General features: G+C 33.8%; 1 protein-coding gene across 1 annotated transcript in view; it reads left to right on the top strand.

The window, feature by feature from the left end:
- SUCO (SUN domain containing ossification factor) overlaps nucleotides 1-16,225 on the top strand; it is a 57,791-nt gene that overhangs the window by 24,877 nt on the left and 16,689 nt on the right. The window contains exons 10-17 of the mRNA XM_065901422.1: nucleotides 304-409; nucleotides 2,959-2,979; nucleotides 3,182-3,237; nucleotides 3,986-4,077; nucleotides 5,107-5,172; nucleotides 10,667-10,735; nucleotides 11,696-11,786; nucleotides 14,795-15,952. Coding sequence (XP_065757494.1) covers nucleotides 304-409; nucleotides 2,959-2,979; nucleotides 3,182-3,237; nucleotides 3,986-4,077; nucleotides 5,107-5,172; nucleotides 10,667-10,735; nucleotides 11,696-11,786; nucleotides 14,795-15,952 — 1,659 coding nt within the window. The remainder of the gene's footprint in view (nucleotides 1-303; nucleotides 410-2,958; nucleotides 2,980-3,181; nucleotides 3,238-3,985; nucleotides 4,078-5,106; nucleotides 5,173-10,666; nucleotides 10,736-11,695; nucleotides 11,787-14,794; nucleotides 15,953-16,225) is intronic.

Genomic DNA, 16,225 nt, shown 5'->3' on the forward strand with positions numbered 1-16,225 from the left:
CTCCCAAACCCCAAGAAGCAGTCCTGGTCCTACTTTTGTCTTCCTCTGTCTTCTATTTGATAATGGTGTAATTTTTCAAGACCATCTTTCCTCATAAGGAAGAACCTGTCAGAGTTTAGCTGGAAGAGAAAAATGTATTTATTCAACTCGATGCTTAACTCATATTTAAACTATGTTAAGTGAGTGTGTTTACCTGGAGAGGGGAAAAATAATGCAATAGGATCTGTTTTGAAAATGTGATGGAACCTCTCAATATGTGATTTATGATTTTCTAAAAAGGAATATTTATGTTATATTTTCTAGATACCCCACAAATAAATGGATTAAGCTGGGTACTTTCCATGGTAGAGATGAGAGGAATGTCCAGAGTTTTCCTTTAGATGAACAGATGTATGCAAAATATGTGAAGGTATGTTTATATTTGCAGAACTATGTTCTATAATGAAACATACCTGTTATTCATACTTTGTACCTCACCTGTTTAGAAATAAGAAAAATTAAGAGGAAATTTACTGCAATATTCCTTTTAATAAAACAATTCTTACTTGGATATATTATTTTATGGGACAAATACTAATAAAGTCCCTTTTGTATCACTGGAAACCTAGGCTAGTTTTTTGATATCTGTGGCTCTGATGAAATTCCAAATTATAACTCGTAATATTTTTGGAGTCTTGATATAAAATGTCATCTTTATAGTATTATATTTCTTTATATTTTAAAACCCAAATCAGTTAGTCACTGCAGTCTTTAAAGCAGTTCTGATTATTAGAATCTAATATCATTTCCATTTTCATATCTAGTTATTTATCATTATAGCTTTTTGCCTTTTGTATACTCAAGTGAAATATTATGTCTAAGTAACAATTTCAAATAAAGGTTTAACCATTTAAATTCCTGCTGCAACCTAAATGTCCATCAACAGAGGAATGGATAAAGAAGTTGTAGTACATATATACAAAGAAATTCTACTCAGCCATAAAAAAGACTGAAATAATGCCATTCGTAGCAACATGGATGGACCTCCAGATTGTCACACTGAGTGAAATAAGTCAGACAGAGAAAGATAAATATCATATGATATCACTTACATGTGGAATCTAAAAAAAAAAAAAAATGGTACAGGTGAACTTATTTACAAAACAGAAATGCTACAAATGAACTTATTTACAAAACAGAAACAAAACACAAACTTTTGGTTACTGGGGAGAAAGTGGAGGGTGCGAGGAGGGAAAACTTGGGAGACTGGAATTGACACATATACATTACTATGTATAAAATAGATAACTAATAAGGACCTACTGTATAGCATAGGGAACTCTTCTATAATACTCTGTAATGACCGATATGGGAAAAGAATCTAAAAAAGAATGGATGTATGTATAACTGATAACACTTTGCTGTACAGCAGAAACTAACGCAACATTGTAAGTCAACTATACTCTTAATAAAAATAATAAATAAATAAATAAATAAATTCCTGCTGCTTCCTGCCCCAATGTAGAGGTGGAATTATCTACCAAAGTAGAATTAATCATTCTTGAATTGAATTTAGACAAAATATGGGAATTTCTTACTCCTCTTATTTCTTCCTTTTTTTCTTTAAAATAATACAGCCATACCTTAAAGTACAACTGTGTTAATAATAAGACCTTTTGGAATGACAGCAGCTCTAATTTTCTTTCTAATCTTTTCTTCTTTAAGTGTGAAAACTTATAGCTACCTACTTGTCTTTTGGGATTTTACTGTCTGTGTCTTTTTTAAGCATGTATTAAATTGGCTTCTGTAAATGGGTAAACTTGTAGTATTCCTAGTGTCCGTATAAAAATGATTTTATAAAAATGCTGTTTTTAAAGTACAGTTGATATTCTCAGTTAATGATTCAGCTGTGTTCAGAAAAGTCAAAGGTACATTTTCAGTTTCTTTTAAAGTGAATACTGAAACAGTTGTTTAATGACTTTTTTATATAACACAGTTTCTACACTGTGATGAGGAAAAAAAAATGTTAAAAATAATTTGGCAGGTGATAACAAGTGTACCTAATTTTACAATTAAGACAACTGACATGTTATGAAATAGTTCCAAGAATCATTCTTTATATCATCTACTTTGTTAATAATGGAAAAACATTTTATTGGTGATACAAAAAATGCCATATAAAACTCCCTACTTTGTCCTTTTTATGATGGGAGACTATAGAGCATTTTGGTGATTGGTTTTCTTAAAAGCCCTTTTTGGTAGAATTAAGTCTGAAAGCAAAAAATATTTACTTCTGATTCTTATTTTATACTGATAAATGTTATGTAAGTTTACCTGGGTTTTCCTCATCCCAAAAGAACTAAATCCAGATTTACAAAATACTTTTTAATAATTTGTATTTTAAAAATGTATTGATAAATATCTTCTACTTCTATAAGTTATACTTGAAATAGCATAGCATATCAAAAATTCATGCTTTCCCTAAAACAATTTGTATACAGTACTGTGCAAGAATAAATATTTCATATTATGCTAGTTAATTTTTTTTATCAATATGAATGTTCATAGATATGTGTAGCTGCATATGTATCAATATATAAATTCATATGTGGGTATATACATGATAACATATCTATAATATTTAAAGTAATATAAGACAGGTTATTTCTAGATACTCTTTATAATTACTTTTAGAATGCTTTCATATCTAATGGATAAATAAAACAGCAGCAATGAATTTTAGGTTAAAGTTAATTTATTTCATTATAGCTAGACTATACTTTCTAGTTGTGTTGGTAAAAATTTAAATCATTGCTTTGGTTTCTGCAAAGAAATAAGAGTACTACAATGTTATCCATCACAGTACATTGCTTTCTATTCCTTAATTATACAATAATTTACAAATATTAAATGTTGCTTATGGTATGTTATCCTGACTTTGGAACTGATCTCTTTTTCTTTTCCTTTCTCTTGCTTCAGATGTTCATCAAGTACATAAAGGTTAGCAACCTTCTCTTTTGCAATATTGAATAACAGGGCATGGCATATTATTTATGGCAAAAAGCAAAACTTTACAAGTATTGATTTTTGGGGAAATGAGGACTTTATTTTTAGAAATGTTATAATGAAAAAATGAATATATTGTTAGATAATCTCACATGCACTGTACTGGCTTCCCATTTCATGTGCTTTTATTCTTTAGGTGGAGTTGGTATCACATTTTGGATCAGAGCACTTTTGTCCATTAAGCCTTATAAGGTAATACAGAATTAAAAAATTTACTGAGTGGTTTAAAAAGAAAAAAAGGGATACATAAAAATCCCACTATATTTAAAGTGAAGAAATAATGTTCTACTATGTGAAGATAGCACCATAGAAATATAAGCTACTAAAAAAAAAAAACAAAAAAGAAATATAAGCTACTATACCTTTCTTACTCTTGAATACCGTTTAGAAAAATGTAAAAATTTCCTTTAAGAAAAAAGAACCTTCATTTTATGTGTTCGATTTAGCTTGCTTGATGTGATGACAATATATGGAAACATTTTAGACTGATACAAAACTTAGTCATTATATTTTTTAAATTTTTTATTATTATTTTTTGCGGTACGCGGGCTTCTCACTGTTGTGGCCTCTCCCGTTGCGGAGCACAGGCTCCGGACGTGCAGGCTCAGCAGCCATGGCTCACGGGTCCAGCCGCTCCGTGGCATGTGGGATCCTCCCGGACCAGGGCATGAACCTGTGTCCCCTGCATTGGCAGGGCAGGCAGACTCTCAACCACTGCGCCACCAGGGAAGCCCCAGTCATTGTAGTTTTAAATGCCTTAAATAGATTAACATTTTAATGGGAACAGTGGATTGAGAAACAGTGGTCATTATTTTTGAGTCCAGAAGTTAGTGGCCCTCAAAACATAACCAAAGTTATTATATTTTGTCATTTATTATGAAGAGATGAGTCTTAACAACTGTTTAGTTTTGAAAGACTTTAAAGAAATTGTTGTTAATAGGGTATTTGGCACTAGCATGGTGGAAGAATATGAAGAGATTGCTGATTCCCAGTACCAGTCAGAACGTCAAGAACTATTTGATGAAGACTATGGTAAGTGACTTTAAAACAGTGACTATTTATGTATTATTTTTTGCTTTTTAAAATCTAATGGTAATGGGTAAATGTAGGTCACTTAAAAAAATCAATGTGATGGTTGTCTTTAGTTTTTTCCTTTTTTTTTTTTTTTTTTTTTTTCCCGGTACGCGGGCCTCTCACTGTTGTGGCCTCTCCCGTTGCGGAGCACAGGCTCCAGACGCGCAGGCTCAGCGGCCATGGCTCACGGGCCCAGCCGCTTCGCGGCATGTGGGATCTTCCCGGATCGGGGCATGAACCCATGTCCCCTGTATCGGCAGGCGGACTCTCAACCACTGCGCCACCAGGGAAGCCCTTTTTCCTTGTTTTTAACCCTAGTAACTAATTTTTTCTTAAACCTATTTTCTAAAATAATTTTCTGTTTGTAAATTGAGCTGTTCTCCAAGCTTATCAATCAGTTATTTGTGACTGGAACTCCCTTCCATATCATCAGTGCTATAAATTATGGTTATATCCCAGTGCCAGCCCCCAAAACCTGTTAGAAATAGTAGAATTGAAAATTAATTTCTTTGATTTGCATTTAGCCTCAGAGCAAGCATATTGAGGCCTGAGTTTTTGAGAAACTCCCATGAACCTGCAGAAGTCGGAGAAGGTTTTATGATACCCTCCATTTCTACTTTATCCAGTTCTTGTTTTAAGATGTCTTAAGCTGTAGTCTGAAAAACCTAATTTTTCCCTTCCCTAGTTTTCCCATAAGTGAAGTGAAGACATTTACTAGGGGTTGGTAAACTACATTGAAAGGTTGAATAAAAGTCTTATAAATGTGATTACAATTTTGGTAAGCAGTAGAAATATTTTCCTTGGTTTATATCTGTTTGATAAATGGCTTGTGAATTTCATTTTCTTTTTGTGAATGTGTTTTAGATGTCTAATAAAAATTATAAAATTGTTTTAAATGTCAGCTGACTTTGACGGGATATAATTTGAGCTTTTAAACATATTGGAGATAGTTCTTAGCATAAGTACCTTCATTTTCTCTTTGAACAGATTACCCACTGGATTATAATACTGGGGAGGATAAATCCTCAAAAAATCTTCTTGGATCTGCTACAAGTGAGTATTTTGGGTTTTGTCAGTCACTAAAATTAAAGTATTTCTCAACTTTTTTTTTCCTGGCATATGTGAACATTTTGTTGTGGTATAGTTTAGGGAGCTCCTACTCTCCCAGTGTTAAACTTTGAGTTGAAATCAAAGAAAATACTTTTGAAAAGTATTTCCATGGAAATAACATAGGAAGAATACATGAAAACAAGAGAGGGAAAAATACAAGCACAAGTTGGTTCTTCTAAAATTAAGCAGTTATATTTTTAGGCAAATTCCTTACAGTGAAGAATGGGCTGTGAATTTACTTGGGGAAAGAATTATTAAAGAAGTCGTAGACCATATGAGTAAGAGCATCTGGGTAATCATACTGGATGGGAAAGGAATTAGTTTTAGAGGTGGTACTCATCAATGAAATCCTACCAAATGAGGATTTGTTAATGTATGGGTATGGTTAGTTTCCTACTTAATTATAAAACATAAAGGCTGTTTCTTATTCATAATAATGATGATTCCCAACCAGTAACAATAATAGCAATAACAATATACTCTTTGTAAACTAAAAAAAACAATGACTAACATACTAGTTGTTTAATTTCTTGTCATGCCAACCTATTATCCGAACTTAGTGGTAGGCTAAGTAGACTCCTTGAAAGACCATTACCGACTGACACTTTAGTTTTACTGTTAGAATGCAGATAGGTATATTTTATGTTTGTTATCTTTGGTTGTTCCTGAAGAATATGGAACTTGAAGGAATTTTCTTTTTATTTGGAGATTAATAATTGAATTTAATGAAAGTCTTAGTAAAATAGAAAACTATTTGTGCATTTCTCTTTTAGTGAGTTGAATTGCTTGAATCCCAGTCTCACTGTGTACATTGTCCTTATAGCTTTTTAAGATACTCAACCAGCAGTACATATACTTTAGGTAGATATTTGGGTGGCTACAGTATATGGAGTTGAGTCACTTCTATTTCTTTTCATCTTTTTTTCCCTTTCTTCCCTTCGTGTCCTCTTCCTCTCCATAGAAGACTATAGATTTCAGTGGACTTTTTAGGGAATAGGAAGAAGAGTGTTAAAAATACCTGCATAAAGGGAATGCTTTTATGTACTATTTAGCCTTGTTACAGATTAGCTCAATATATTTTGTTTTACTCTATTGCTAGTCAACTGACATTTTAGATATTATAGACTACTTTTAAGTAGGTTCCTTAGCTATATCTAGCTGATGATAGCATTAAAACAGGTGCCTCATTCACTGCTATGGGGTATAGTTTTTTAGGAGTGAAAAAATGATGCTATTTTATTTATCTGGATATTATTGTTCATGTCCTTAAATTTGTAATAAAAAACTCTATGTTATATAATAGTCATCATATCATAGCTTAGTAATGCTGACTTAGCTGTGAGGATGAATTTTTATTTTATGGGGTCAGAAAATAGCCCCAGACTAAAAGCTCTCTAGTATCCAATGGTTACTGGGAAGGAAGAGGCACCTTCCAGAAGTAATGACTTAGAAGTTTTAGATAAGGGAAAACTGTTGATATTCTTGCTTTCTTTTTCTATCTTCCTATGGGATTAACTCCAAGACACCATTAACACGTTTTCAGTGGAGGACATTTCCCTATTTGTAATCACTTCTCTGACTAATATATTATTTTAATTAATGAGACATAGAATTTTTTTAGATCCTACTATTTGGATCTTTTTCCTCAAAGGTGTGTTTCTTGGTAACACATCATTTTTCTTTTTTGTGGCTTTCTAGAAGGACAGTCCATTTATCTTCCACTGTTCTAGATGTTGAAAGATTTTGTGTAGTGAGACAAGATGGGTGGGAGGATGTCACCTGAGCCTAAGCATGAAAAATGGGGTTTAAAAGGATCTCTATTTCTTGAAGTTTCAGAACAAGAGAGGCAGTAGTAACTGAGTGATAAGACTGCTGTCATAAAGTTTATAGGCATGACCTAACACTGCTGCCTTCTATACCTGTATCCTTCTAGTTTTCTCTGAACAGTCTAGGACTGGTTTTGAGCCTGACCTAGTTACTGCCTCCAATGTAGTATAACTTTAAGGCGTAAATAACAATGTGGAATCAGGCCAAAGAGCTAGTCTCTGGCACTGGAATGCCTGAATTTGACTATAATCATCACCACTTTCTAAATTAGCTTGAAATTGGCCAATTTTGCACCTAATTTATTTTCAGTATTTATGTAATGTCTCCAAAACAGAATCCTGTGGCTTTAATCTAAAGAGAAACTCTTTTTTTCTTTTTGTTGTTGAGCAATTAGTAGTCATAGGAAATATACCTCACTAGAGTATGTTGCTTCTGATTGGACTTGGTTGTCAAAGAGCATGCATGCTGCATATTTAGACATTGTTGATATTACATAATTTACTGAACTGCCGGAAAGGGAGAAACTACTATTTTAGAGCAGCATTCTTGGCTTTTACATATGCCAGTTCTGGCAACTCTTCTGCCTGAATCTTTTTTTTTTTTTTTTTTTTTTTTTTGCGGTACGCGGGCCTCTCACTGTTGTAGCCTCTCCCGTTGCAGAGCACAGGCTCTGAACACGCAGGCTCAGCGACCATGGCTCACGGGCACAGCCGCTCCGCGGCATGTGGGATCATCCTGGACTGGGGCACGAACCCGTGTCCCCTGCATCGGCAGGCGGACTCTCAACCACTGCGGCACCAGGGAAGCCCCTGCCTGAATCTTTTGTTTACATTCTTGAACCAGAACATTTAAGTATTTTATATCACCAGAAATTCTTTGTATCACTTTGCTCTACTTGTGCTTGGTCATGTGGATCTTCCTGACCACTCTCTACCTTGACATTCTTGCAAGTCTGCCTTTACTCCTATATGTGGTCTGCATTTTATTAGAATCATCAGATTTGCTAAAGTCCAGGTTTCTGATTATGTTTCTATATATGTTTAAGACAAAGTATAGTTTTTGTTTTAAGTCAGAGTATTTTTTATATTTTAAGGTCCTAGAAGGAAAAGAGAATGAAGGTAGGCATGCTCAGTACACATGGGAGGAAGTAGTTTTTTCATTGGTTTGTCTTGTGTTGTAGTGTAGGCAGTTTGTTTCCTCTCTCAAAAAGAGCCATTGGTGTGCTGGAGACTGAGTATAACATATTGATATTTGGTCCCTAGGAGAATTTCATCCCTAAAGGAATGGGATGGGATAAATAGTTGCCCAACTCAAAGAGAAAGGAGTTGGCTAATCCACGAGAAATTAAGGATGGATATCTCGTTTGGCACTATATTCCAAATTATACTTTTACCCTTTAGCCTTTCTGAAGGCTTTTTAGTGGCCAGATTATCGTCCTGACAAGCAGTCACGTGTTCGGATGCAAAGTGAGAATGGTTAAGAAAATTCACAAAGCTCCTTTCTCTCAAAAGACAAAAGAAAAAGATTGTATTTGTCATTGTTCTGTGAACATAGCAAGATTCTTTCTTACAGGTTAGATGGGCTGAGAAAGAAGACATTTGCCAGATTTTGCTTTTGTTATCAAGTGGCCCCCTGAAATGAGGATAATAATATTTTTAAATGATGGGTAGCATAAATCTTCCTTATTATAGGTACTAGTATTAAAATTTAGGTTAAAAAGTAATACTCTAAAGCTTCTTTCTCTACACAGATTAATAGATAACAGATTTTTTTTTAATTGTAAATAATACCAGAAAATTTTAATGCAGAAAGTTTGAAACCTGTGGTAAGATTGCCCTTTGAAGCACAAGGGACTTAGAATATAGACTTGGTTACAAAATTTGGGTTCTGTGAAGCCATCAGTTTTTGTTTTGTTTTGTTTTGTTTTGTTTTGTTTTTTTGCGGTACGCGGGCCTCTCACTGTCGTGGCCTCTCCCGTTGCGGAGCACAGGCTCCGGACATGCAGGCTCAGCAGCCATGGCTCACGGGCCCAGCCGCTCCGCGGCATGTGGGATCTTCCTGGACCGGGGCACGAACCCGTGTCCCCTGCATCGGCAGGCGGACTCTCAACCACTGCGCCACCAGGGAAGCCCAAGCCATCAGTTTTGACTGAACTTCAGCTGTCAGGCTAAGTAGAGGATCACATACTACTATTGCAGTATTGGGTGACATTAAAATTGTATTTATGAGGAAATAACAGAGTTTCCTTTGCTACTTTATCTTGGTTTGTAAGAAAATAGAGTTTCCATTCCTGTTTTTATCTCATGCTGAGGCATCTCTTTAGCCTAAGATCCAAGACTGCTTCTCTGTTTAACAATTTGCCAGGTCAAAGGGCAAGGTTGACCTGTAGTCCTAGATATTTAAAAAGCAAATATAAAGCTTTTGTGTGTCAAACTGATGATTGGAAACAAAATACCACTGCTTATTGTCTTTCAGAATACAGAATCATAGTTAATGTAAAGATTAAAATTAATAACTGTCTACCAGACACTGTCACTTTTAAAAGTCTAAAATATACTATTTTTACCTGCCATAAAGCATATCTTTACAGTATCAGTGCCAGGTGACAGTGCTTGGCTTGTTCCCAGCCTTCCTGATGTGCTAGCTTTTACTTCTTTAGATCCTTTTGTACTTCTCACATCTATGGTTTTCATGAAAGTGTGATGAAAACTCTATGGATCTCTTTTAGGAAAGGAAACTAAAATGGAAAAAACTGATGAGGCTTAATATGTATCCCCTGCCAGATCTTAGTATTTTAATAGGATAAATACCTGGTGAATTAACTTCTAATAGAATTTCAGAGATTAGATTGGAGTTGGAAGTTAATTTCCCTTGAAATTACATTATATTACTAGAAGGAAGTCTTCTGTTCGCAGCCAGCTAAGTTTTATGTCTTTGACTTTCAATTCATCTGCCCTTGCCCATAACTTATCCAGTTCACTAAAGAATTTATGTCATTTATTGGCCATAAAACATTGTTAAAAGTCATCAAATACATGATTCTATGCAGTATCATTTTGGATTTAAGCATATTACCTAGATATTTTAGTTGAAAATAAAGTCTTTCTGCTGCCCTTTGGATAATAATCTTCCCATTTCATTTATTTTTACCTATGATAGTCACATGTTTAGGAAAAACTTTTATTTCTTCAGGCTTTCTTGTTTTTGATTTAAACTGTAAAACCCCTTTCTAAAGAAAAAGACTTTTCTATAAAATACAAATTTTGGTTGTCACATTTCTTTCCTATCTCAGTACAGGCTATATGTTGAATTATACTTGAATTTTATAATATGCTGAAGGTAGTGTTTGCTAAAAGGTTTGAGGAAGTTTTACAAAAAAGTATAATTAAATTTTAAAATCCTTCTGAACATAAAAATTCAGATTTATGCGTAATACTTTTTGCCTGAAATTTGTGTCCTATATTGGACTTATATAGTAAGGCAAGCAAAAAGGTAATTAGTCCAAAAAATGAAAAAAGACCATTACAAATGGTTTTTGACTATCTGATACTGAGTTATATGAAAATATTTAGGTGTATTGGTATTTTTCTCTGATTGAATTTTGTTTTAGATGCCATTCTAAATATGGTGAATATTGCCGCTAATATTCTGGGAGCAAAAACTGAAGACCTGACAGAAGGTACCTAATCATTTTATGGGTCTTTTAAATATATGATACTCCAGGGATTTTCCTAGTTAGTAAAATTAATTAATAAGCCAAGCAATTTGATTTTTCATTTAGAAATATAGAAACCATTCAAAGGAACTTACCAGTTTTCTATTATTCATTGTTTATTTGAATTTCACAAGTTCTCTTTAAAAAATAGGATCCTGTCTATATAAAATCATGAATTTGTTTTTTGATTCTTCCCTGCTGTAGAAGTAATGATTTTATCCCTTATCTCTTTCCTGAGGTTTTGGTGCTCTAGAGGTACTTCAAGTATGCTTTCATTTATCAAACAGCTATTCAATTAAGAAAGCAATTATTTCCTTAAAGAATGTCAGATAACAATATTATTAGCAACGGGAAACAATCTTGCCTTTTTTGTTTTCAAAAATACTTCGTCCCAGTTATAAAATAAGTAAGTCATGGGGTTGTAATGTACAACATGGGAAGTACAATATGGTGACAGATGGTAACTAGACTTATTGTGGTGATCATTTTGCAGTGTATACAAATGTCAAATCACTGTGTTGTACACATGAAATGAATATAATATTGTATGTCAAATATACTTCAATAAAAAAAATTTAGTTCCAAGTGCAAACTTAAAATGACCCATTTCTTCTCATTCTCTTTTAGTAACTCAGGTGTCTTATTAATCATGTAAGATTACACAAATTTCATAGTCATCTTACTTGCTTTAATTATCTGAGAAGGTGAGAAAGAATATGCACTACTTATAGTTGTGACGTTCTACGATTATTTCTTTCCAAAAGAACTTTGATGAAAAAAACCCACAAAGTCTGCAGTAGTAAACGTATTTGACTTTTTTTCTTCTCCCTCGAGAAACTAAGGTCCTTTATTTGTTATAGTGAAATATTTTCATGGTATAGCTTTTTAAAATTAAACTCAATATGGGCATCTTTCTTAAAATAGGAAATAAAAGTATATCTGAGAATGCCACTGCCACAACTGCACCTAAAATGCCTGAATCAGCTCCTGTTTCAACTCCTGTTCCATCACATGAGTAAGTTATATTGTGATATTAGAGTTCTATTAAAATGGAAAGCTAAGTATACTTGTACATAAAAAGGTACTTGTAACTTGTGGGAAATGATTATCCATAGAAAGCTCTGGATCATGGGACAGATATTGCACAGCCACTTAAAACATCTTTGAGTTGCTTTTTGGGTACTGGGAATTCACTTCACTCCAGACCAAATGTTTGTTGTTTTGATTTTATGTGTTACTTTTATTATTTACAATACTTAATCTTTTCCTTGTTGCACATAATTAACCTAACTCTGCAGGTATAAGTTTGAGGACAAATATTAAAGGCCTGTTTTTATTAAGTTCAAATTTAAAAGCATTGATTAAGTATCTGTGCTATGCCTAGAAAGCTAAAAAGGGTACCTGAAATACTTAGAGCAGTGATTTTTAAATGATTTGTTTGCCACACAGCATACTCTTACAGTGTTCAGTTTCTGAAATCGAATGATATAGGTCTTTTCCCAGGGTGCACTGGGCACTTTGGGCAGGGATGTATATATGTAGGTAACATATGAAATAACCTCATTTGGTCCTTTATACCAGAGGTGATTAAGGTTTGTCGGTACCTCAACTTCTGCTCTATAATAGATAGGCTCATTAATGATTTGGGTTATTGGGACAATAATTGGGATAATTTGGATATAGTTATTACAAATGTAACTTCCATATATTTCACTGGATATACTCCCTGTAAACTTTGACAGCTCTTTCTCTCAGAGGAACTCTGCTTAATGGGATAAGATATTTGAACAAGAAGCAGTTAGTTCAGGGTTATAACTAATGAAACCTCCAGTGGGTGTGCTTCAAGCTATAATTCCTAAGTACTATCTTAATTAAAAAATGAGATTTTTGTCCTTTGAAGTGCACAGTGTCAAATTTGTATTTTCCTGTATTAATTCTGAAAGTGACTAAAGATATTTATTGGGTGATCAGAGTGAAATATATAGCATTATGTGCTATTGATTCCTAGAAGGTCCTAAGAAATCTCTTTGGGATAGATTCTTGGTGTTTCTAGTTATGTGGAGCTGACCGGTTTTTGTAACTGAATTCTTTAGTTAATAACATATATCAATAGTATGTCTTATTTGTCAAAACTAAATGAAATTAATTTCATTTAACACATATATACACACATAGACAAATATACATCCTATACACATTCACCCCTCATACATATGTATGGATATTTGTTGAAAGGTATCACATCAAGCTAATGTAGCAGTTTTTACTTTTCTATATTAGAGTTTTTTAATAGATACTATTGCATAATTGTTTGTTTCTTTACTTAATGTTTCTTCATGTATGTTTGTCTTAAATTCTTTTTGATGGTTATATGGCAGTCCTCTGAAGAAAATAAAAGAATCCGTGGTAGGGTATCACTTTTAAAGTTATTATGAAAAGATGACTTACTTTCTTTTCCCAGGTTTGAGTTTTTTAAAAGTGTAACTCTGATTAGGGTGTATATATATATATATATATATATATATATATATATATATATATGTTATATAACTTAATTTTTACCAAATTAATTCATTTTAGTTTCTTTCCCTCCCCTTCTTCAGACATTCCTCCTTTTTACTGTTATAATTTATTTGGTAGATAATAAGCAGTATACCACCTGAGTATGTAAGAAATGTTGTATAGTGACTATATATTGATATCTGTATCTATATCATCTATTTAGGGAAGCATAGCCTAATTATGTTTTAGTTTAGTCCACTTACTATTTTATTATCAACAAGATGAAAGTCCTGCTTTTAGATATTATCTTTTTTATTCCTACTTTTGCTATTTTGATATTAGGCTTTGTTTGAAGACATTTCCTGGCATTCTTAGTAGTGTTTCACAGTAGGAAAATTTGCATATGAAGGTGTTTTTTTTTTGGTTTTGAAATTACTTTGTTTTCTCAAATTATACCTTTGGTGCTGCAAGGGCTGCACCCGGAAATTCATTATCTTTATCTTGGAAGGGACCACAGATATTATAATTTATAACACTGTTCCCACCTGCTCCATTTCTCACTTTCCCTACCCTACACACATACTCCAGAGCCCAAAGATAGGACTGGGTTAGTGGCAGTACTAGTTTATTATTAGTCAGGATTTTCATTAAAATGGTTAAGTATTTAGCTTTCAACAATTGAAAGTTAGCCAAGGTGATATTGAGATTATCTGGGGGGAGTGGGGATATGTTTCTTCTCCCTTTGCAGATAATTGTTTGTGTGTGTGTGTGTAATGCCATGTTGAAATTCCTCAAATCATCCGTAGAGAAATAATCTCTGAGAAACTGCAGTTGACCCTTGAATAACATGGGTTTGAACTGCATGGATCCACTTATACATGGCATTTTTTCATTAGTAAATACTAATGAAATCAGTACAGATGATTTTGGTTGGTTGAATCTGTGGATGAGGAACCGTGGATATAGAGGAACTGTGGATGTAGAGGAACTGTGGATATAGAGGGCTGACTAAGTTATACTGCATGGAGGCCGACAATTCTAACTCCCCATGCACGGTTCAAGGGTCAACAGTAATTGCCTTTTGAAAGTAGGATATTCCAGCACAAAGTGCATTCATAATAAGAGTCCTGCCTTCTAGTTCTAGCTCTGGGACTAGCTCTGGGTAGCTCAATTTCTGATATAAGGGGTGATGAGGCTTGTAATATTGGTGAATATTTATGGGAGGAAAGTTACATGAAACTTTCAGTAAATGGAAATATTCACATACAAACAACTCTTAAACAGAGTTTAAAGAAAAATTTGATTTGGTAAATATGGTGATTTGAATTATCTGGCTGGTCACTTGATAAATTATCTTTCTGTTACCATTTATGAATAATACTGTTTTTATAATGAAAGTGATTTGAAGGGAAATAATTCATCCAAAGTAAATTGAGTGTTTTCTGTATTTCCAGCGTTCCTTTTACCTTATGTATGATACATTTATTTTCCTTACACATAATTATGGATATGTATTCCTAGGTTTGTAACTACTGAAGGACTTGTACATGACACAGAGCCATCATCACCAGATACTACAAAAGAGGGTCCCATTGTACAACTAGTTCAAGAAGAGGAAGAGGAGGCAAGTCCTTCTACAGTGACCCTTCTGGGTAGTGGTGAACAAGAGGATGAAATGTCATCTTGGTTTGAGTCAGAGACACAAATATTTTGCAGTGAACTGACCACAATTTGTTGTATTTCTAGTTTTTCGGAATACATATATAAATGGTGTTCAGTTAGAGTTGCTCATTATCGGCAACGCAGCAGAACTGCTATGAGTAAAGAAAAAGAGTATCTTGTGTCAGCTCAATCACCATTAGTACTTCCTGAAGAATCAGTAGATGTTTCAGTATTGCAACCTCCAGCTGGAGAACCAGACAGTAAGAGTAAGGAAAAGAAAGCTGAAACTGTTGTTCTAGGTGACTTAAGTAGTGTGCACCAGGGAGGTTTGATTAATCACACTTTAGATGCAATTGAACTTGAACCAAGCCATCCTCAAACTCTTTCTCAGTCTCTTCTCTTAGATGTTACTCCAGAAATCAATTCATTATCTAAAATAGAAGTATCTGAGCCTATTAAATATGAGGCAGGGCGTACACCATCACAAGTGATTCCCCAAGAGAGTTCTGTTGAGGTTGATAATGAAACAGAAAAAAGGTCTGACAGTTTTAGTTCTATAGAGAAACCAACTGTGATCTATGAAACAAAAAAACTTGATGAAGTAATGGATAATATTGTAAAAGAAGACTCCATGCAAATTATCACAAAGCTATCCGAAACAATAGTGTCACCTGTAAACACAGCTATTGTGCCAGACAGTGAAGATGGGGAAGCCAAAATGAACATAGCTGACACACCAAAGCAAATTTTGACTCCTGTTGTGGATTCTTCTTCATTACCTGAAGCAAAAGAGGAAGAACAGTCTCCAGAAGATGCCCTTTTAAGAGGGTTACAGAGGACAGCTACAGATTTTTATGCTGAATTACAAAATTCTTCAGATCTAGGATATGCTAATGGAAATCTTATACATGGATCAAACCAAAAGGAATCAGTATTTATGAGACTTAATAACCGTATTAAAGCCTTAGAAGTTAACATGTCTCTCAGTGGTCGCTATCTGGAGGAACTTAGCCAAAGGTAAGCTTTATTATGAATTAGCACAATACACTTTGCACAGTGAGTTAAGTAGCAAAGTATAATCTGTGACTAGAGAAGGAGAGGATTTAATTATCTCATGGTATAATAGTAATAAGCACCATTTTAGCTGGAGAGAGAAAGAAAGTTATTTGGATGTTGATCAGTGATCTTAAGAATTGATTTCCTTTTCTGGAAGTATTACTAAGTGACTATTATTAGGCTGATAACAAGTTTGAATTATCTATAATCAGTTTCTCCTTTCTTCTGTTGCTT

The sequence above is a fragment of the Phocoena phocoena genome, chromosome 1 (genome assembly GCF_963924675.1).
Source record: "Phocoena phocoena chromosome 1, mPhoPho1.1, whole genome shotgun sequence".
NCBI lineage: Eukaryota > Metazoa > Chordata > Mammalia > Artiodactyla > Phocoenidae > Phocoena > Phocoena phocoena.